Genomic DNA, 22,349 nt, shown 5'->3' with positions numbered 1-22,349 from the left:
GTTGTATCCTGGTTTTCAATTGATCGTAAATCAGGATTGCAAAAGGAGAGAAGCCACCCTAGAATGCCATATGTAGAATTTAGGAGGCATCTGTTTATAAACTTTTCAGTTTTAAGCTTTTCAGTTTAAAATGAAAACAAAGAACTCCAAGATCAAAATTGATCTTAACTTGAAAACGATATTGGTAACGTCACCGTCAAGGTCCTGGCAGGAGGCCGAATGTCGAAATCCAAGTTACAGTGTCGGGCTACGTGAGCAACGATTTGGCAGTACCATAAGTAACTTGTCAGAATTTGGTCTTTATGACATCTAGATCTCTATCTTGTTTCGTGCTAAGATAACCTAACTCTCTTTTGACGTTACTTGTGGAGCGGAAAAAAGCGAAAAAAAATGTTTTGGCATTGTTACCGTGAGGACAATTACTACGACAAATAATAAGGCATAAACTGCTTTGGACGCCATGTCTGAAGTGCTGTTCTCTGCAGCATTTCTTGTACAAATTCTAGAAGATGCCATTCGGGGAGAATTAAATGAAGTAGCTTCCATGCCTACAAAATATATTCATTTCACAGGGAAACTTTTTTCAAAGTTACGCTTCAGTGCTAACCTTCACCATTTGTAGGTTTGTGTTTGAGGAAAACCACGTGATTATCGCGGCTTTATCGTTTTCGAAAAGCTTCGTTTTCAAATTTTTTCCGTTCACACTAAAACGCAAAGCCAGCGTTTTCAATTTCCCCCGGTTTGAAGAACGTTTTCGAAAAGCTCCGTTTTCGTGACGGATTAGTGTGGACGGTACGCCTAACCGTAGAAATAAAGCTGCGTTTTCAAATTCCTCCCGCGTGGTATGGACAGGGCCTCACGCTAATTCTGACAAAGGCAGCAGAGAGTGTGCCGAAAATTTAGTTTTTAAAGTTTTTATAAGATCACGACACTTTTTATTTTAGGATCAGTTTCAAATATAGTTTTCGGGTTAGCATGCTCACTGATCACAAAACATTATTTAACAAATTTTATTCCCTTATTGGGAAAAGTCCACGGAAAGCTTCTTTTTACCAAAGCTTCGCTGCATTTCAAGTTTATTTCTATTTCCGTTAAATTTTATGACATAATTTGAAACTACCCCTATCAATGTTAATTTTCTTCTTCAGACAGCATTTAATTGGTTAGAATATAATTTAAAATTATCTACGAGCTCCAAAAATATCTGCTCGTGATGATGCCGCTTTTAATGTGTATAAATCACTTATTAATTTAGAAATCTTTTTTCATTACAATCATGTACTTCAATATATTATTAACAGGGCCGTAGCTAGGAACAGGCAAACCGAGGCACTTGCCTCAGTCATTTTTTTCGTTTTCGTTGTTTATAATCATCAAAAACACCCTGAATTCCCTAGTCTCCTCCGCAGCAATTTTTTGGGATGTCACGCAACGCTCCCCCCAAAGAAACGGCTGCTCACATCCGAACAAAATTCCTTTCACGAAATTAACCAATCACCGCTTCCGTTCCATTTTCAAGAACGTTTTCGCGCCAAATTCGCCCTTTGAAACTTGTCCAATCAGGGAATGTTTTTTATTTTTGTATCCCGTCGTGGGAGATGTCACAAATACATACAGATTTCCGGCTTTTGTTTAGGGACGCCGAAAAATACCGGCGACGCTTGAACGAGCTTTCTATGTAGGTAAAGACTCTTCAAAGTTCAAGTTAATTATTAGAAGCTTTCAACTCAAAAAATTACTGTCGAGAAGGAAGATATCTATTTTAACTTAATAAAGGAACCAGGAAATCAAGTAGCTTCGCTCGATTTGTTGACATCGAGTTCTGAATGCCGCTCTTTCCGGCCTGATTACAATCTGTAGGAAGCGTTTGGCTCTTGATTGACGCTTACAATTTGACATTTCGAGAAAATATATATTGTCTCATTTATAGCTGAAAATAGCGATGAGCTCATGAAGCACTTGTACTTAGGACTTTCATTTACAATTTTTTTCGTCCGTCATGATCGTAACCTGCGAACACCGCCTATTTTTGGCGACGTGCGGCGTGAAACAAAAGTCAGAAATCCCTCGCGTGTTCGCACCGCAGACCTTTTCGCGCGAAGGCTTACGTCATTCACACTTTGCTATTATGTGATTGGTCTGTTCAACAGAGCGCAAAAACGGCTACGGAGGAGACTATGAATTCCCAGGAAGAGAATTAAACCATGGACATTGCCTCAGTCACAACTCATTTCTTGGACACTGCCTCAGTGATAATTTGTTTCTGGCTACGGCCCTGATCAATATTCCCTTTGAGACCGTTCACCTTGAGAGAGATCAAATAAATATTACCAAAGAAAACGAATAAGGCCGAGATCAAACGTCGAACTTCACAAGAGACGAACTAAACTGAGCGAATTAAGATCATGATAAGTTCGATGTCAGTTGACTCAACTCAGTTCGTTCGTCTCGTGTTCGTTCGTTCGTCTCATTTGACCTGGGCGATAGAGAAGGAAGAGGAACAAATACCGATATCGCTTTAGGCGTAAAATAGCGTGCAATTGAAAATCGTATATCTTAGTCTGGGATATAAAGAGTCAAGAGGTGGACTTCTGTGATATGAAGAATAAAACTACTATTGAAAACAAAAATTAAAAATTTAGTGTAAACATGATGTTGGTCCCGAAACAGTTGGCTTTGTTAACTCTGGATCAGTTTTTGTTTATTCCAGTAAGCTGTTCACTTTGTTTCCAAAGCTCTTTAGCTAACGCTTCATCTTTAGCCAAAGCACTGCATTCTTTCAATGCACAGTCCTTGAAGTATTCCCCAGAAACATTCTTCAGTTCCTCTGCAACTGCACAGTAGACTGATGTCTGGGAACCACCGTTGGGTGTCTTGAAAAAGAAATACATCACAAACAAGAGAACTGGCCTCAAAATCCACATTTGCAGAATCCTGAAATTTCGTATTATTTCAGTTCTTACTACTCCAGGATGAAGGGCATTGACTGTGACTCCTGATCCTGAAAGGAAATAAAAAAATAGTTAATTTTTCAAATGATATAACACTAAAATTTTGAAATAATTCCTTGGTTTGGGAATTTTGTGCAGTCCTGTGACACACAAGGCCCCACACAGTTGTCTAAAGGATGCAGAAGTGCCTCTCAGGAGTTATGTCATACTACAGTGTATTATCATTTTCCGATGTACAGAATTATTTTCCAGGAGGAAAACCTAAAAAACCTAACATTACAGTATCTAAGGAAGATGTAAAAATATGGTAAGGTTAAATTTAGGGAAAGTCTGCGTTAGGCCAAGTTGTCCATACCGCCAGAGCTTGTCCTGGTTTTCGTAGCTTGAAGCAACTAGGAGTAATTCTACTCCCCCCTGTATGGGATGCTATTTGATGACACTTAACTCCCAGCATTAAATTCGCCGGTACCCATTTATACGCCTAAGTGGAGAGAGGCACTGTGAGAGTAAAGTGTCTTGCCCAAGAACACAACATAATGACCTCTGTCAAGGCTTGAACACAGACTGCTTGAAACAGTTTTCAATTTGCATAACAAACAAAGAACTTGAAAATAAATTGCCAATTTGTCGCCACTGATCACTGTACCTTTTAATCTCTTACTCATTTCAATGGTGGAGAGCAGCTGACACAATTTACTGTTGCTATAGACTTTGAACACTCCATAATCCTCCTTCTTCTGTGACAAGACTTTGTTGATATCAATTTGTGACACCTTAGCATGCTGCTGAGAGGACACATTAACAATACGGCTGGGTGAACACGCCTTAAGCTTATCAAGAAGCAGATGAGACAATAAGAAATGACTTAGGTAATTCACTTGAATTGTGTTTTCTAGCCCGTCAACTGTTGACAAATATGGTCCAAAGTAACCAGCATTGTTTATCAAGACATCAACCCTGTCTTCTTCTTCATTAATCTCTTCAGCAAATTTGTGCACTGATTTAAATGAAGATAAGTCCAGTTTTTTGACTTCCACATTTCTATTTCCAGTGTTTTCTATGATTTCTGCTGCAGCTTGTAATCCCTTTGTGATGTTTCGGCAGCCAATGATTACCCTTGCCTTTCTCCATGCTACGATTCGTGCTGTTTCTTTGCCAATGCCAGTGTTTCCACCTGTTATCACCACAGTTTTACCTACAGAAGGCATTGCACAAGACAATTATGTGATTTACAGGATGCTCGTGACTGGCTGAGTGACAGAACTAAAGTTCCAAACGTATTTGCTACACTCATTTACCCAGTAACTTTGGAGGGTTTCATCTTCAGTGTCACTGTTTGGTGGTCAGAGGAGGAGGAGGAGGAGGGGCATTTGACTTTTAAGCAGTGAAAATGTCACTACTGTTTTCCTATAAACACACAACTAAACTAAATTAATGGCACATGGGAAACCATCACTACTATGCACATTAAATTTAATTTCAGCCTTTAGAGTGGCTAGTTTCTGGACTTGGAAACAATCGTAAAATTTTATTGCCACTTTGGAGATCAGCATTTGCTCAGGGGTGGGGTTGTTACTTTAGAAACAAAAAGATATTATGTAATATTATTCTGCCTGCTCTGCCATCCCTCTTGTGCTCTGTTACACTGTACAGAGCTAGACTAAACAGTTTCTTTTTTTTTGGAAATACAGTCAAACCTCTATTAAGTGGTCACCTGTTGAGCAGCCAACCCTTTTTGAGCAGCCAGTTATCAAAGTTCCGAATTCTGACAATAACAGTATAATTTATTACTGTCAGTAAATACTTCAAATAAAACCCCTATTAACCAGCCACCTCTATTTAGCACCGTATTTAGTGCTGTTGTGCTAATTGGGAACACTGTAAATAACTAGGTAAATTGCAAAATAGAACATAAACTATTAAAAGAATCACAACAGTGGTAGGAGACTGACCAGTTGGCTATTTACACAACGTAGTCAAGGAGTTGAACTTGGGACTACCAAGAACAATTCCAGATAAATGTAGAGAGAAGGATTTGAACCAGGGACCTCCAGATGAGGATTTTTACAAATTATCTTTACCCCTATTAAATGGCCACCCAAGAGTTAGCACAATGTCATTTAGCTTTGTTTTGGAAAAGGCAATGATGGATAAAAGTCAGAAATTATAGGTGACAAGTGGTAAAAACATTCAAACACACATTATCATGATTGTCTTGATGCGATTCCATGTTCACTAAGAAATTACCCCAATGGTAAAAAAATTACGCCAACCCAAATTAAGCAGCCACCTCCCATTTTCCCAAGGGTGGCTGCTTAATAGGGTTGACTGTATGCATCATAAGAAAAAAATGTACCTGTCAACTTTGCAGAACTTGGACAGGAAGGTCCTTCAAAGTATATCTTGGTGAACACCCCAACTACAACTACGATGATCAGGGCGATGAGTAGCTGAAAAGCTCCATGTTTTTCCATTCTGGCTTGATTATAAAGATCATGGACATTGGCTAATTTGTGCAAGATATAAAACAGGTGGCTGATATGAATTATTTAATAAATAATTATTTAATAAATAATTATTTAAGTATACAGGATTCTCATTACTTTAGGGAGTAGAGAACTAGTTTCATGAAGTAGATGGCTGACACCAATTTGAGTGTTGAAGGGAAAAGTCTCTTGGGAGTTCTTGGGGCATGCTCCCCCAGAAAATTTTGACATTGACACGCTCTGAAATGCTATTTTACACATTCTCTTGGAGATATTTCCTACAAAAATCAGTTTTGGAAAAGGTCAAACTGCCAGGAATATCAAGGGATTACAAAGAGTTTTTTCAATTTTTATACAGCGCTAGTGTAACTGAAAACATACACCACACCCTGACCCCATGTCCCCTCTTTATCTACAGCCTTGACAGTCCTGAGACAGTCAAGAGTCAGTCACATTCCAAAAAAGTGTTTTCCCTAAATTACTCTATACAACTAACTATACAACTAACACACAAAAAATCATATTATTTCAAGAAAAGTACGTAGGTGGCTGAGAAATTGAATTAGCCAGTTTTTTAGCTGTCAGCTGGCACTTAATGAGAACCCTGAGTATAGCATAATTGCACTATAGCCACTACGTATATCTTGAGAAAACAAGAAAAAAAGGATGAGGAGTATGGGTGATGTGGGGTGAGAGCACTCGCCTTACACCAATGCATAAGATTGACACTGTACCTTGAGCACACAGGCCACAACTAATCCGGCAGTGTTTCGACATCCATTTGACATTTTTCTTGCATTCTCCTTTGGATGCCCAATGACCACAACGTGGGTGATGATCCTCACACGGTAATGCTCCTGAAATTTAAAGCACCAATTACAACTCACATCATTTTAAATTACAATAAAATTTGGGTTTAAATAGTTTTGAAAATTCCTGCCATTAAGATTTCTGACCATCTTAATGTAGGTCAAACTGCAAATTGTTACCAAATTCTTAAAAAGAGGTTCAAGGTTTTAGCTGGGAGCCATCTCATGCAAAGTGATCCAAATTCCCATATTATTAAGTGCAGAGCCATCCTGAAACAACAACATTTTCCCCAAAAACTTGGACCAAAAAGGCTATAGGTAAATAATTGATAACTCAAACTCAGACTCAAATTTCAAACTCATTAACTTTATAATTTTAACCTCATATGATGAAGGTTATAGACTCAAAAAGATTTTGTCACTATGTACAACAGTTAGTTTAGAGATCTATGGACTAAACTGACCCAAATGCTTGCATGCCATATACAGTATGACAACTCTCCTGGATTCCTGGGAGTCTCTTGGATACAGCTCAGCAGAGCAAGTCTCCCATATAGGTCACCAAATCTCCCGGATAAGAAGGAAAGCAAGTAAAGTACATTTTTCACACTCATCTAGGCCAATTTTGGCATTTTTAAAGGGAATTTTTGTGATAATTTGAATCTGCGAAGCTCTAATTTTAGCAATGACTTAGGGTTGAGAAGGTGGGAAGGTGAAGTTGGCAACCTCAGTGATATTTTCAATTTTTTTATAGACTGGCATCTCTTAAGGTGAATATTAATCATATTAATATGAATGTAACATTTTCATTTTTACTGTAGAACATTGTGGCTGAACCTTAAAGCGAGCTTCAATAAATTGTATATACAGTATGTATGTACAGTTGGACCCCAGTAATTCGAACGTGGTTAGTTCGAAATCCATTATTTCGAACTCAAAACCATTTCCCTTTGACTTGTTCTTCAGTCATTTACTATTGGCTATTTTGAACTCCCCCTAGGCCTATTACAAACTATTTTTCAATTCCCCTGGGAGTTCAAAATAGTGGGGTTTCGACAGTATGTATGTTAAATGTAAGCTTTTATCTACTTGGGGCTGGACAGGGCCAGAGTCTAGTCTTTAAATGTGCAATTTTGCAGCATGCAAGTAATTAATGAGATTATTGAGTGGCAATGAGATCCCAGTATTTCACTAGGTTTGCCTAATCTTCGATATGTATTGACTGTCTGTAGAAGACATGTATGACATCAATTATTCATCACTATTGGTGTGTATAAATGAGTTCTGGAAACTTCCCATTACTGAAACATTTTTTGGGTGACGGTGTTTCCTCTACAATTATTAAATACCCAATAATGATTTGAATCTGCTGCGGTTTTCACTGATACGATCTCTTCTCCGACCTACTGTAGCTTTAGGTAATGAAACATGGTCTCACGAGCTAAATAAAACAAACATTTCGGTTGGCGATCGACCTAAAATTAGGAGAAATGCAACAAAAAGAAGATGGAAAAACCTCGTGGCTTCTCGGCCGATCACTCTCTTCATTCAGTGTTTCATGGAAAAGAAACAGTGAAAGCTTGACATGTGACTTCGATCTTTTCAGTTTGGGAACTATTCACGAGAATCCACCTGCAATAATTTTTCCGGCAGCTTAAATAGCAGCTGCAATTAAGCTAGGAACAGAGAGGGACAATGATAACTCTATAACTAGTACACTCCGAAACACATCTGAATTACTATAGTCTTTTCCATCGCCGAAGACAAGAAGTAAACGAAATCTTGAAATGTACATGTAGAAGCTACAATACATTGTCAATAGCTCCCATAATTCAGTCTTTGCAAATGAAATTTATTCACCACGTGCTTATAGCAATATTTCAATGTCAGAATATTAACAGATAATACTCACCAGATGTATATGCGATTATTTCTGACAGAAACACTGAAAGAAATAGAAGCACAACTCTCATCCACGTTTTGGCCATATTGAAACCTAAGATCGAGCTGGAAGGAAGCTGAACGCTGAAAGGCGTTCAAAGGAGTAGGTGTGGAGACTGGAAACTACAAACACAACCTCCAATAACGTGAGGGGAACATCGAGGGGAACATTTATAGGCCCTTCGCAGCTGGGGTCACGTGACCAAATTTTTCTTTGAAAATTTTATATTATGGGCTATAAGTTAGAGAATGCCAGAAATGGAAAGAACGCATCGAAAATACCAATTTGGCCGAGTTTGAGGCCCCTGGAATTAAAGAGTAAGTTTATACAACACTTTGAATTTTCGGAAAATTTAGAAGATTTGTATCGAAATGTAGCAGTAGAGCAAGGCCTTGCTCTCCAACAACTTTTTTCATACAGATCTTCTTATTTTTTTCAAAAATTCCGACCGTCATAAAGTCTCATTCTTTAATGATGGGGGCCTCAAACTTGGCCATTTTGCTATTTTCGACATGCTTTTTCAATTTCTGGCATTCGTTAAGTTATAGCCCATAATTTTATGAAAAGTAGGTCACATGATGGCTTAGCTGCAAAGGGCCTATTTGTTATTAGAGCCATGATTTCATGGGCAGGACTTCAGGGGAGCCACAAAAACTCTTGATCATATAACGACCCTATAACAGAACTGTCTTCTGCGCTTTTTGGTTGCATTTCTTATTCTTTCCTACCTTATTCAGAAAGACAAGACATTGTTATTAATCATTATATCTTTTCTTAGCAACAAGCAAGGGGAAGCATTATTAAGGGACTCCCACACAAAAGAAGTTTGCACATTTTTTGTTGTGGGGTATGACTGAAATACAGTGGTTACAATATATACTCAGTTCCTAAATCTCTACTAAATGAAATCTCGCAAAAATACCAAAATAGGATACACATGTGAAAAGCTGGACAGTTGTTTGCTAACTTAATCCCCAAAGATACAGTTAGCAATCTTCACTTTTATATAGAGTCTCCACACGTTGGAAGGGCTTGCACCATCTCTCAAAGCATAAGTATGAGCAAAATCACTCTGGCATGAACGGTAAATATGATATTTTGCTGCTGATCACGAATTCTTGCCTAAGCTTTTTTTTTTTTACCCTAGACTATTTCATGCTTTACTGTGTGCATATCGAGTTATAATGGACGCAGAGAGGTTGGAGGGCATGAAAGAAGACTAAAAGCAATAACTGGCTTCTTGATTATATTGTGAATGGAAATGTACGATGCAAACCTATTATCAGCGCTGCTGAAGGAGGGCGTTGTTCTCCTCTTATTTTGAAAGCTCCATCAGATTAAAACTTGGACTCCGACGGACAAAGTCCAACGTCGAAAAAACATTTAATTATAAGTTTGCACAAGCAAATTTTGCATTTGCAGTTTTACGCTTTCTTTTCAGACCGTTTTAACTTTTGCTTTAATTATTTTTTTTAAGAACTCTCTTTGATCCCAGCTTAGGAGCAAATCATATTTCTAAAAAGGTTCAGTTTTTATTCGCTGACTTGGTCCCAAACGTGGCGCGGCAACCTCATGGTTAGTGCGCTCGTTCCCAGTTCGAGCGGTCCGGGTTCGAGCCCTGGCCGGGGACACTGTGTTGTGTTATTGGGCTAGACACTTAACTTTCACAGTGCCTCTCTCTACCCAGAAGTCACTCCCCCGCAATTTGTTAGGATTCCCCAACAATTCGCCGGTACCCATAATAAATACACTTAACTCTCACAGTACCTCTCTCCACCTAGAAGTATAAATGGGTACCGGCGAACTGTTGGGGAAACCTAACAAATTGCGGGGGAGTGACCTGCGATGGACTAGCATCCGGTCCAGGGGGAGAAGAAATACTCCTAGCTGCTTCATGCTACAGAAATTGGGATAAGCTCCGGCAGCTATGAGCCACTCGGGTCCAAGGCTTCACTTCGTTTCAAACGACCACAAAATAATCATAAAAAACACAAGACCTTTTGAGAAGAACATAAGTGTATTAGTAACAACACAATAGGCAAAAACAAGATGGAATGCCCATAAAATGTTCTTATGACACACGAAGTCTCTTTCTCAGTTTTAATTTTTTTGTGGTTGATGATTCGCTGGCAGGAAAAGCTTGCAAACAAATCCCCTCATCGGATATATGGGGTGCTTCCCATTATGCCAGACCCACTGGTCAGAGATCAGCGGGACTAACAAAGGAAAATGGAACGACATTTTCCGACCAACTGGGAAACAAGAGAAATGGCTTTTACCATTTTCTATTCAGGAGATAATGTGTTCTTTTAGAATTGGTACCGGCTTAGGGGTGAAAAATTTTCGAGCCACGCCCACAAAACAGGATCTTGGTACCTCTTAGGGACTCTTTTCAAAATTTCCGACGAGCAACCCCCTCCTTTTTATATGGGAGTGCCCCGGGCCAACGCGCCCTTATCTGCCGCAGTCTAGTCTTGTTCGGTTGACCTGTCCTAGTTACGCTGGTATTTTGCCTTCCTTGTTTTCTGTTCTCTTGTGGGTTCCACATGAGCTAACGATGAGTGAGCCATAGGGTCAGCGTCTTTAGTGGTTAGGTGGAGAAGTTAATAATAATAATAAATAATAACTTTATTTATCCTGGTAAAGACCGGTCAGTTGATCAAGATATAGATTGACTGGTATTAATCGGTGACCAGTATAAAAAGCATCAAAAAAAGTCAATAAAGAATTACAGGCATAGAATTTACAATTATAAAATCTAAAAGGTATAAATTATATACAAAAATTTAAATTTAAATTGTACAAGTGTGATTTGCACTATCCATGTTTAATAGGTAAGTGAATGTTTTGCCTTTAAATTGTGCAAGTGTTGTGAGCTCGCGAATCTCTCTTGGCAGTTTGTTCCAGGCACTCGCAGCCGAAAACTTAAACGAGGTCAGTTGAATCTGCTGTCAGAGGCCAACTCAAATAGCAGTTGTAATTGGAGCTGGTTACTAAAAATTCTTGTTAGAAACGACAGGTCTGTCCTGTATGGGATTCTATCCTGTTTTCAGACCATCTTTAAGGCTTTTTACAATTTTTGATTCTCATTGTTACTGTTTTTGCCATATTTTTTCTTTCTTTAACATATTAGCCATTACACTGCAATAACTAAATTGAAATAAATAAACCACAAGTTGGAGTTTCCATCATACCGCAGCAATAGTCTTACAGTCTTCCAACACAACAGTGTCTTAAATACATGTAGCAACAAAGTCTTTCTGGTATTTATAGATGAGTGCAGTTATGACTTAACTCTTAGGGTTATGGCATGAGAGCTTGGAGAAAAAACAAACATAAAAGCTCAGTTAGTTAACCCCAAATCTTCCCACTGCTGCTTGATGGGGTGGTTGCCAGTGGTCCAGCTTTTTATATGTATAAGTATTTGCTGATAAACGGGGTTTTCATTTCGTGGTCATACATAGAGCTGGCCATCACTAACATCACTGGTCTCAAGTCTCAAGAAGAGCTGGAGGTCCTTCAATTGGATAATGCCTAAGGACCCAGGAGGACGCCAACTGGGTAACAGATGAAACAGAATAAGGTTACAAGTAGTACATAGCGACAACATGTACCATAAAAAACCTGACTTGATGGTCCAGACTGTTAATATATTTTGCTAGCATTGCCTTTGGAGTCATGGTGCTAGAAGTATTTTATTTTTACCTTGATGTCTCTTTTAAGAGTCACTTAAAAGTGACCAAAACACACTGTCAGACTTTTAAGTCAACGTAATCCACCCTTATGGATTTAAACTAACTCTGAACTGGCAAAACAAATCATTTCTATCATTTCTGTGTTAAAACCAAAAATGATTTCAGTACAATGGTCACTAATATTGGAAACTCTGGAGGATGGTGTAAAGAGTAATTTAATTGAATATAGAGCTAACAGTAAAAAATACTCTTAGCTGCTGAGCAAATGAATGCTCAAGGCTGTTAATGGAATCATTATGGCCCTTTAAAATACTGGTAATAATAATAATAATAATAATAATAATAATAATAATAATAATAATAATAATAATAATAATAATAATAACAACAGCCAACAGACCCGATATAGTGATTAAAGACCACAAAACGAAAACCTGTAAATTTATTGACATGGCAGTACCATCAGACAGAAACACATCCGGGAAAGTCACTGAAAAACTATCCAAATATAAGGACTTGGAAATCGAAACAAGCCGAATGTGGGGCATGAGAACGGAAACGATACCAGTTATCATTGGAGCACTTGGAGCTATCAAAAAGGGACTAGAAACTTATCTTGGAAGAATTCCCGGCCAATTAAGCATCAGTGAACTACAAAAGATAACCTTGCTAGGTACAGCACACATTTTGAGGAGGGTGCTATCAAGCTAAAAACTGGCTATCCCCTAGTGCCCCAGGACCATGGTTTGGTCTCGGCCCTAAGGACTCTAAGCAAACATTACGTGAGGACGATAATAATAATAATAATAATAATAATAATAATAATAATAATAATAATAATAATAATAATAATAATAATAAGGGGTGTTTCTTGGCCTCCCTAGGCAACTTGTTGTTGCCCGGAGCCAATGACGAAACCAGCTTCAATATCATCAATAGCTGTGCAAATCTTTAATAATAATAATAATAATAATAATAATAATAATAATAATAATAATAATAATACGACGAAACAATTGACCATATCGTGCCTGGGTGTCCTGAACTTGCGAAAACAGAATATACCCACAGACACGATAAAGCAGCCGCGTATATACATTGGAAAGTCTGTCACAACTATAATATAAAGACATCAGAAAAGTGGTATGACCATGAGCCGGAAACAGTTACAGAAAACGAGGATGTCATGATATTATGGGACATGCCAATACACACAGACAGGAAAATAACAACCAACAGACCCGATATAGTGATTAAAGACCACAAAACGAAAACCTGTAAATTTATTGACATGGCAGTACCATCAGACAGAAACACATCTGTGAAAGTCACTGAAAAACTATCCAAATATAAGGACTTGGAAATCGAAACAAGCTGAATGTGGGGCATGAGAACGGAAACGATACCAGTTATCATTGGAGCACTTGGAGCTATCAAAAAGGGACTAGAAACTTATCTTGGAAGAATTCCTGGCTAATTAAGCATCAGTGAACTACAAAAGATAACCTTGCTAGGTACAGCACACATTTTGAGGAGGGTGCTATCAAGCTAAAAACTGGCTATCCCCTAGTGCCCCAGGACCATGGTTTGGTCTCGGCCCTAAGGACTCTAAGCAAACATTACGTGAGGATGATAATAACAATAATAATAATAATAATAATAATAATTGTATATTGCATACGCCACTGCCTCGATAATAACAGAGAAAATAGGCCTAAAACCAAGACAACACAGCCACATACACAAAAAAAAACAGAAGAGCCTGCTTGGAAAGCAAAAATTAAGAAAGAGATCCAAAAAAAGCAAAGTGACCTTTCGATTCTGACGGAAATACGGAATGGTTCAAACATCAGGGAGAGAAAAAGGAAAGAGATTGAGAAACGCTACGACATCAAAAAACCTGGGGATGTGCCAATTATCAAAGAAAAATTGAAACAACAAATACAAGCTAAAGCGCAAAGGATAAAGAAACTTGAAAAAAGAAACAAACATTTCCGGCAGAATAAGATCTTCAAAGAGGAGGGCAAAAAGTTCTACCATGAACTGGGAAAGAAAAAGATTGATGTGGATGAACCACCGCAGCCGGAAGAAGTTGTAGATTTTTGGAGTAACATCTAGGAGAAAGAAAAATCACACAACAAAGACTCTGCATGGATAAAAGGGCAAGAAGACCTGCACAAAGACCTTAAGGCCCAATCATGGAGAGCAATAAATGTCGAAGATACCACCTGTGCTATCAACAAAAGCAGTAACTGGAAATCACCTGGAAAGGATAAAGTTTCTAATTTCTGGCTCAAACATCTTGTCAGCTTACATGAAGACCTAGCAAAAGCTTACACAAAGGTTATTGGACACCCCAAAGAAACGCCAGGATGGCTTACTGAAGGTATTACATATCTACTACCAAAAACAGAAGAAATAAAAAACCCAAAGAACTATAGACCGATTACTTGTCTTCCCACGATGTATAAGATTCTGACATCCATCATAGCAGAACGAACATACAATTTCTTGAATGAACACCAGCTCCTACCATCAGAGCAGAAGGGCTGTAAGAGAGGGAGCTACAGATGCAAAGACCAACTCCTGATAAACAAGATGATTCTGGACGACTGTAAGACCAAGAAAAAGAACCTTTCCACAGCCTGGATAGCCTATAAGAAAGCATTTGATAATGTACCTCACATGTGGATAATTAAGTGCATGGAAATCTATAAGATCTGCCCTGTGACTGTCAACTTTATCGGAGAAAGCATGAAATGTTGGAAGACAACTTTATACCTCAACCACGCTGAAGGGTCAATGACATCAAGGCCTATCAATATCAAAAGTGGAATCTTTCAAGGAGACTCTCTCTCTCCCCTCCTGTTCTGTCTTGCCCTTGCTCCACTGAGCTCATTACTAAAGGCAACCACTTATGGGTATGAAGCCCAGGGTAGAACAATCAGCCACCTCGTTTATATGGACGACCTAAAAACATATGCAAAAAGTGACAGCCAGCAAACCGGCCTACTCAATATTGTAAAGACATTCAGCAATGATATCTAGATGGAATTCGGGCTGGACAAATGCGCTAAAGCTACATTCAAAAGAGGAAAGCCGACAGAAACGTCCGATCTACAACTTGACATTGACACCTGTATCAAGGAACTAGACCAAGAGAACACATATAAATACCTTGGCGTGGATGAAGGTGATGGTATACAGCATACCAAGATGAGAGAAAAAGTGAGGAAGCAATACTACCGCAGGGTAAGGATGATCCTAAAAACGGAGCTCAATGCTGCCAATAGATTTGAGGCAATCAACACCTTAGCTATCCCAGTGGTGACCTACAGTTTTAACATAATTGACTGGAAGATGAGTGAAATCAAGAGGTTAGACACAAAAACAAGAAAGCTACTCACCCTATCGAAAATGCATCACACAAAAGCAGATGTAGACAGACTCTACCTCCCAAGAAATGCTGGTGGTAGGGGTCTTATCCAGTTAGAAGCCTCTTACAAAACAACCACGATAGGGCTCGATACATACTTAAAGAACACTGATGATGCCCTAATCGAAATAGTGCAAGAACATGATGGCAGAAAGAAATTGTACTCTAGCAGAACAATTCAAACAAGAACTAGACCTAACAATACCAGACAAACAAGCAGAAGAAACAACCACCAAATATGCAAAGAAAACCAAACAAATGGCACGAAATAAGACCCAAGAAAAATTAGCAAAGCAGTGGGAGGACAAAGCCCTACATGGAAGATACCCAAAGCGAATAAAGGAAGCAGATGTTGACCACCACAAAACCAACCAGTGGCTCAAAAGCAGTGGACTGAAGGCAGAAATGGAAGGATTCATAATCGCAGCCCAAGACCAAAGCCTAGCTACCAGATCATACCACGCCAGCATTATCAAAGACGGTACTAGCCCCCTATGCAGGGTGTGTAACAAATACGACGAAACAATCGACCATATCGTGTCTGGGTGTCCTGAACTTGCGAAAACAGAATATACCCACCGAAACGATAAAGCAGCCGCATATATACATTGAAAAGTCTGTCGCAACTATAATATAAAGACATCAGAAAAGTGGTATGACCATGAGCCGGAAACAGTTACAGAAAACGAGGATGTCATGATATTATGGGACATGCCAATACACACAGACAGGAAAATAACAGCCAACAGACCCGATATAGTGATTAAAGACCACAAAACGAAAACCTGTAAATTTATTGACATGGCAGTACCATCAGACAGAAACACATCCGTGAAAGTCACTGAAAAACTATCCAAATATAAGGACTTGGAAATCGAAACAAGCTGAATGTGGGGCATGAGAACGGAAACGATACCAGTTATCATTGGAGCACTTGGAGCTATCAAAAAGGGACTAGAAACTTATCTTGGAAGAATTCCTGGCCAATAAGCATCAGTGAACTACAAAAGATAACCTTGCTAGGTACAGCACACATTTTGAGGAGGGTGCTATCAAGCTAAAAACTGGCTATCCCCTAGTGCCCCAGGACCATGGTTTGGTCTCGGCCCAAAGGACTCTAAGCGAACATTACATGAGGACAACGATAATGACGATGATGACGACGATGACGATGACGCTGATGATGATGATGATAATAACAATGTACATTTATACAGTGCCACTACTGTAAAGATACTCAAATTAGTGCTTTACATAAAATGGACTAACATACTAACTAAAGCTAAAACTAACATATAAAAATGTGTTAAAATAAGTAATATAAAAATGTGCTAAGAAGATAAAACTGGCAAGTAAACTAAGATAAAACTGTATTGTTATCAGTTTTAATTGTTCCAGCTTTCTCCAGTCACCCTTTCACTAACATCCCACAACTTCTTTGCCAAACCAAGATCTCTGGCAAGTGGATTGCACTCCTTGACTCGGCAATCACTGTAGTAAAGCCCTGAGACACCTTCCAGCTCTTCTGCAACTGAACAGTAGATTGTTGTCTGTGCTCCCTGCTTGGTATCTTTCATGACAAGGAACGACAACAGCTGAAATAGAGGTTTTGTATAAGGTTTGTTCAAAATGCTCCAGTTTCGCCAGATGTCGGACTTTACACCACCAGGATGAAGGGCATATACTGTTACTCCAGTACCTGAAGCAACAGAATTAAGACAATGTAATATTAATGATTAGCATGCTGGACCACGGACTAAGTATTTGTAATCTAGGTTCAAACCTTAAAAGTTTGCATACAAGCCAAGTGGCTCATCAAGCTGGAGCTTATCCCAGTTTCAGTAACATGAAGTGACTAGGAGCATTGCTACACCCCCTTGGATGGGATGCTAGTCCATCACAGGGTTACCCCCAGCATTAAATTCGCTTGTACCCATTATTTATACACCTGGGTGGAGAGTAAAGTGTTTTACCCAAAGTAAAGTTTTAATGATTAATTTTAATGAGCCCAATTAAATTATTATTGTTATCATTGTTATCATTGCTATTATTGTTATAATTGTTATTATTATTATAATTATTACTATTATTATAGTTTTGATAGTAGTACTATTATTAGGGTCTTGATAGTAGCAGACAAGACAAGAATTTTAAGAAAACGACAAAACATTTGAGTTCACAAAACATGTTTTGACAGGAACTCCTGTCATCCTCAGTTAATCCAAACTACAAACCGATGGAAGCTGAACTTATATGTGATAGGGCCTCTCACATTTTCATAGTCTGCAAAATTCTGAACATTGTCATGCCTTGTATTCAGCAGATTGTTTCAGTCCATGTTTTGGATGACGCCTCCACCAGTTTTCAACTTAAGATAAAACAGGCTATTCATATTCAGAGGGAACAACCCTCTTGGAATCAGCAATTACACCATGTTAATGTAAAATTATCTGTTCAATTCTCACACTTTCACTCTTTGCTTCATTCTGTTGTTACTATCCATCACAATTAGCATTTTCTACTTATTATAAATTCCGCTTCCATCGCTTTGCACTTGGATTAACTAAGGATGACAGAAGTTCCTGTCAAAACATGCTTTGTAACCTCAAACGTTTTGTCGTTTTCTTAAAATTATTATTATTATTATTACTATTATTATCATTATTACTATTATTATAATTATATTATTATTATCATTGCTTTTATTATTATTATTATTATTATTATTATTATTATTATTGTATGGCAATGTAGTCTTGAGGTAAATCAGATTTCACTGGCACACAGACCACTTCCATAGAAAATTCAAGGCCTGTGTGCCTTACAATAAACTACTTACTAACCTAGCTTGCTCAAACCTTTCTAGGGAATATTGGCACTTGGTCATTTTTGTTCAGACCCCGGGCCATAACTTCAGAGTATGGCCCTCACCCTTAGTTAGTAAGAGGTAATGTATTATTTAAAATTAATAATTTTCAAAAAAATTAAAGATCTCTGATAAGTACATAGCCCACTTTCATAAATGGCGGCCAATTATAAATTCTTTTGCAAGTATTAAAATTAGCCTTACTAACGTCATTTTGAAGTTGGTAATTCAAAAGAATGTTTACTCTGAAATGAGGTTAGTAAGGTTAATTTAAATGAAAAGGGTCTATTATGTTCACTGAAATATGGTAGTCAAAACTGAGGTGTTTTGCAAGGCATCAGAATAATTTTTACTATACCTCATCAAATGTACACTCTATACAATAATATTCACTTTACTCACCCTCTAACCTCCTGCTCAAATCCTTTGTGAACACAACCTGCGCTAACTTTGATTGACAATAGCGACTAAGTAGGTCACACTTCTCTTTGGAAGGTTTAAAATCTTCAAGTTGGCCACGGAAATCTGCAAATTTTGCTTCATGTCCCAAAGATGATACATTTACGATGCGGCTTGGTGCTGATTTTTTTATTTTCTCTATCAGTAGTAAAGTGAGCAGAAAATGGCTAAGGTAGTTTACTTGAAAAATACTTTCATAGCCATCCTTTGTCAACCTGTAAGTTCCAGAAAGCCCTGCATTGTTTACAAGAATGTCCAGCCTCTCTTCTGTTTCATTGATGAGCTTAGCAAAAGCTCTGACAGACTCAAAAGAACCCAGGTCAAGAATCCTGACAACAACTTTATCACTTCCAGTCTCAGCAATAATGTCCCTTGCAGCATCTTTGGCCTTTTCCTCGTCTCTGCAAGCCAAAATGACCCTGGCACCTCTCTGTGCAAAATCCAATGCTGTCTGCTTGCCTATTCCAGTGTTTGCACCTGTTACAATGGCAGTCTTGCCTAAACATAACAGCAATAAAACCCTTTTAAAATCAAATTAACTGTGAGCCTGTAAACTTGTAAGGAAAACTAGAAAGCTACCAGTCCATTGTGAATCTTACCATCAAGTCGTGCCTTGCTCTTGCATACTCCTCCACCAAAATACCACTTAATAAGTACTACCAAACAAATTGTCACTCCTATGACAGCTATCAGTGTTCTAGCAGTACTTTGGGAGATGAAATTGTCACCTTTATGACATCAAAAATTGAAACAGAAACATAATTATTTTGGAATACAATAAAACAATGACATAATCTAAGTTCTAATGCAATAACAAACTTCTGGAAACACATACCATACTGGTTTTGGAAATGTGACAACATTTGTAAACCAGGAGCTTGATTAAGTGAAAATGTTTCTTGCAACAACCGTACAGTTGCAGTTAAAAGTTTCATACTTCTGAGCTGAGACCACAAACGAATTTCACTGCATTTTGTGCAAACTACATCATACATTCCAGGTGACAATGACTACAAAGCAGTCTTACTTATAAGTACTTCAGCAGAAGGCTAATTTTAAGGTAATAAAATTTAATATCCAAATAGTTTTATTCTTACAGGGCAACACAACTTAACACTTTGGTGTAAGATGCAAAACTAAAATTTCAGGGGGGTGGGTCAGAAGGGAGTTCAACCAAAAGAACACTCTGTAAGGGGGGGTATGGATATTTTCTGGAACAATCTCAATCCTTTAGTGGATGCATTTGAGCACTTTGCAAAGGTCATATGTGCTTTTTAACCTCTTACTGTCTAAGCCAGCTTTATGTAGAAAATTGCAACTTTTTCCAAGGCCTTGTTTTTCAAGGATGCTTGCCAGTAGCAATAGAAATTGAGTCAAACCAAGTGAAGTGTACCCCTCAAGAGTATACTAATGAATTAATTATTTGAGAAAGTAATTAATGAATTGATTTTTTTAAATATTGAACCTGTTAGCTGTATTCTTGAAATGACTAGTGGCTTCAATATTCAAATAATCAATTCATCATCTTGAGGGGTAAGTGTCATTTGGTTTGACAGGTACAATCTTGTTATGTGCAAGAAAATTGAAACCACACACGACTGCTTCTGGAATTTCCCCTTGCTTTACAGTGTTTCCAAGTTATTTGAGATCAGAAAAGAAGAAAACCAAAGTTCAGTATACGAAACAACTTTGTTTTTGACTCAGTATTATTTGGTGATGGACAAAACACTGACCCCCAGTCCATGGACTACCCAAATGGATTACCCTAAAATGGACTAACCCTAAGAATAATATTCCAAATGATTACTAATCAATGTTCCTAGCTACTAGTATACTTAAACTACACATAACTTCCGCTTATGTTCATCCTGTACAGCCTCTAGCCACCATTTTGAATAATTGTACTTAAAATAAACAACTGCTGAACACAAAATGGTGAGAAAAGCATACTCAAACCAAATTTCATCATATGATTATCAATGGCTGTTATCAATCAGAGGTACCAGTCAGTATCAGGATCATACAAGTGTAAACATAATAACTTGAAAAGCCATTGAAATGTGAGTGAGGAACCCAGTCTAATATTTGATTTAGGAATAGCACATTACTAAATGTAAATGTCACACAGTGATTTTCAGTTTTATTCCATGCGATTCAGTCAGCCACTACACATGCACAAGCTAAAAGATGACAAGATAGGAGATGACAAGAATAATGGCCGAATAGTAAACCTTCCAGAAACAATGCCAAATTAACAAGGTAGTCCGCAGAACATTCAGTTCCTTTCCATCTATTTTAATAGCCCCCAATTGTTCCAAAATAATTTGCAAGCAAATAGCCTGAATCTGGATGTTTACAATGTATTTGAGAAGAACACTGGTTGCTGTATTATGCTGGTGTTATTATATTATTTTTAGAGTTGTTAATAATCCTTTTTAGGTAGGCTATTTGGGTGGACCATGGACTGGGGGTCAGTGTTTTGTCCATCGCCGTAATATTCAGTGGTGAAGAAACTTCAAGGACTTTTCAAGGATGATATGGATGGAGTTTAAGGTGGGGTTCACGAACTTTTTAAGAGTTCTATCCAAATTCAAGAACTTTTAAGACTGTACAAACCCTGTGAATTTAGGTCGTTTTTAAATACCCACTGTGGAGGGTACATATGACCCAGCAAGATCACACCAGGGTGTATTTTGTGCAGGCTTCACCGAATCTACGGCTGTCTTTGGCATTTTTGACTATAGCTAGTCCTTAACCTTTTGGCCCATTAAATCGGGCAGAAAATGGTGCATTGTGACGACCTCGATTTAAGTGTGAAGCTAAGTTGTAAAGGCTTAAAAGTGTAAGCACCGTGCAGTGATAGTAAGCTTATAAGCTTAAAATGGATGTAAGCTGTAAGTTTGAAATGCCGGTCTACCCCATGAATAGAACACAAGTACGAAACCGGTACACTGTACGCATACTCGGACAAATTCACTGGAAAAGAGGGACAGCGTCTCCTTCCGCTTCAGACTCAAGGGTTTTCCCGCAGCGTCGTGCGGCATCTGCAGCACAGGGCATATACAGTACAGTGTGAGATCGAATGAGACATCTAAGCATAAGCGTTCAATTCATAGAAATAGACCTACAACAGTGCATAAAAATATCATTAACATTACAACAAACCTTCTGCTATCTCTTCTCCAACGGCCACTTTAAGGCAGCAAGAGAGCGAAACGAAAATACCGCTAAGAACAAGAGTGACTACCATATTTTTAAGATTGGAGGAGAATGACTCAGCAAATCAGGGCGCTAAAATCAACGCCCGGCCTTTCATCCCGGCCGGATGGCGGGCCGCAAACGATCCCGGGAGCGGAAATGATCGCCTTGCCAAAACGAGGAAAGATGCATGTGGACTGAGGAATATTGGACAGTGGATTTAAAATTGATGTTTTTTTTTTTTTTTTTTTTTTTTAAATAATAATGCAACTGTTAATTCTAGTACAGCCTCAACTATAGGGAACGCAAGCGAAATTTACAGTAACTGTCAATGAACGATTTGAGTGCAATGTAACAGACAGGTTACTTATAAAACTGAAACACATACTTATTGTTACTTTTATCATTCTATGACCTAGATCGACAGCCCCCTCGCGCTAGTAAAATCAGAAACTTATAAAAAAGGGTCTTTCTCCCCCATAAAAAACTTTAAGAAAAATTTAAAAC

General features: G+C 38.2%; 2 protein-coding genes across 2 annotated transcripts; both read right to left on the bottom strand.

Moving 5' to 3' along the window:
- Positions 1-1,043: 1,043 nt before the first annotated feature.
- Positions 1,044-8,292, bottom strand: LOC110042382 (retinol dehydrogenase 12-like). The gene is made up of 5 exons (XM_020747746.2): positions 8,159-8,292; positions 6,172-6,294; positions 5,308-5,457; positions 3,598-4,146; positions 1,044-3,001 (listed from the first exon to the last, which is right to left on the bottom strand). Exons 1-5 carry the CDS (start codon positions 8,232-8,234, stop codon positions 2,691-2,693), a joined length of 1,209 nt encoding a protein of 402 aa, XP_020603405.2. The 5' UTR covers positions 8,235-8,292; the 3' UTR covers positions 1,044-2,690.
- Positions 8,293-11,864: 3,572 nt separating this feature from the next.
- LOC110042435 (retinol dehydrogenase 13-like) lies at positions 11,865-21,967 on the bottom strand. Its single transcript, XM_020747807.2, has 4 exons — positions 21,810-21,967; positions 19,244-19,372; positions 18,588-19,142; positions 11,865-17,018 (listed from the first exon to the last, which is right to left on the bottom strand). The coding sequence occupies exons 1-4, from the start codon at positions 21,892-21,894 to the stop codon at positions 16,705-16,707; spliced, it is 1,083 nt and encodes a 360-aa protein (XP_020603466.1). The 5' UTR covers positions 21,895-21,967; the 3' UTR covers positions 11,865-16,704.
- Between the last annotated feature and the right edge of the window lie 382 nt (positions 21,968-22,349).

This window comes from Orbicella faveolata, unplaced genomic scaffold, assembly GCF_042242905.1.
Source record: "Orbicella faveolata isolate gen_17 unplaced genomic scaffold, um_ofav_v1 contig_24, whole genome shotgun sequence".
NCBI classification, from domain to species: Eukaryota; Metazoa; Cnidaria; class Anthozoa; order Scleractinia; family Merulinidae; genus Orbicella; species Orbicella faveolata.
This window is presented reverse-complemented; position numbering and strand designations above follow the sequence as displayed.

Coding starts and splice junctions, on each gene's coding strand:
- LOC110042382 (XM_020747746.2), bottom strand. CDS start 8,234: ATGGCCAAAACGTGGATGAGAGTTGTGCTTCTATTTCTTTCAGTGTTT. Junction 5,458..6,171: donor TTGTGGCCTGTGTGCTCAAG/GTACAGTGTCAA, acceptor TGCACAAATTAG/CCAATGTCCATGATCTTTAT. Junction 3,002..3,597: donor AATGAGTAAGAGATTAAAAG/GTACAGTGATCA, acceptor ATTTCCTTTCAG/GATCAGGAGTCACAGTCAAT.
- LOC110042435 (XM_020747807.2), bottom strand. CDS start 21,894: ATGGTAGTCACTCTTGTTCTTAGCGGTATTTTCGTTTCGCTCTCTTGC. Junction 19,373..21,809: donor TGGAGAAGAGATAGCAGAAG/GTTTGTTGTAAT, acceptor GATGTCATAAAG/GTGACAATTTCATCTCCCAA. Junction 19,143..19,243: donor GAGCAAGGCACGACTTGATG/GTAAGATTCACA, acceptor TGTTATGTTTAG/GCAAGACTGCCATTGTAACA.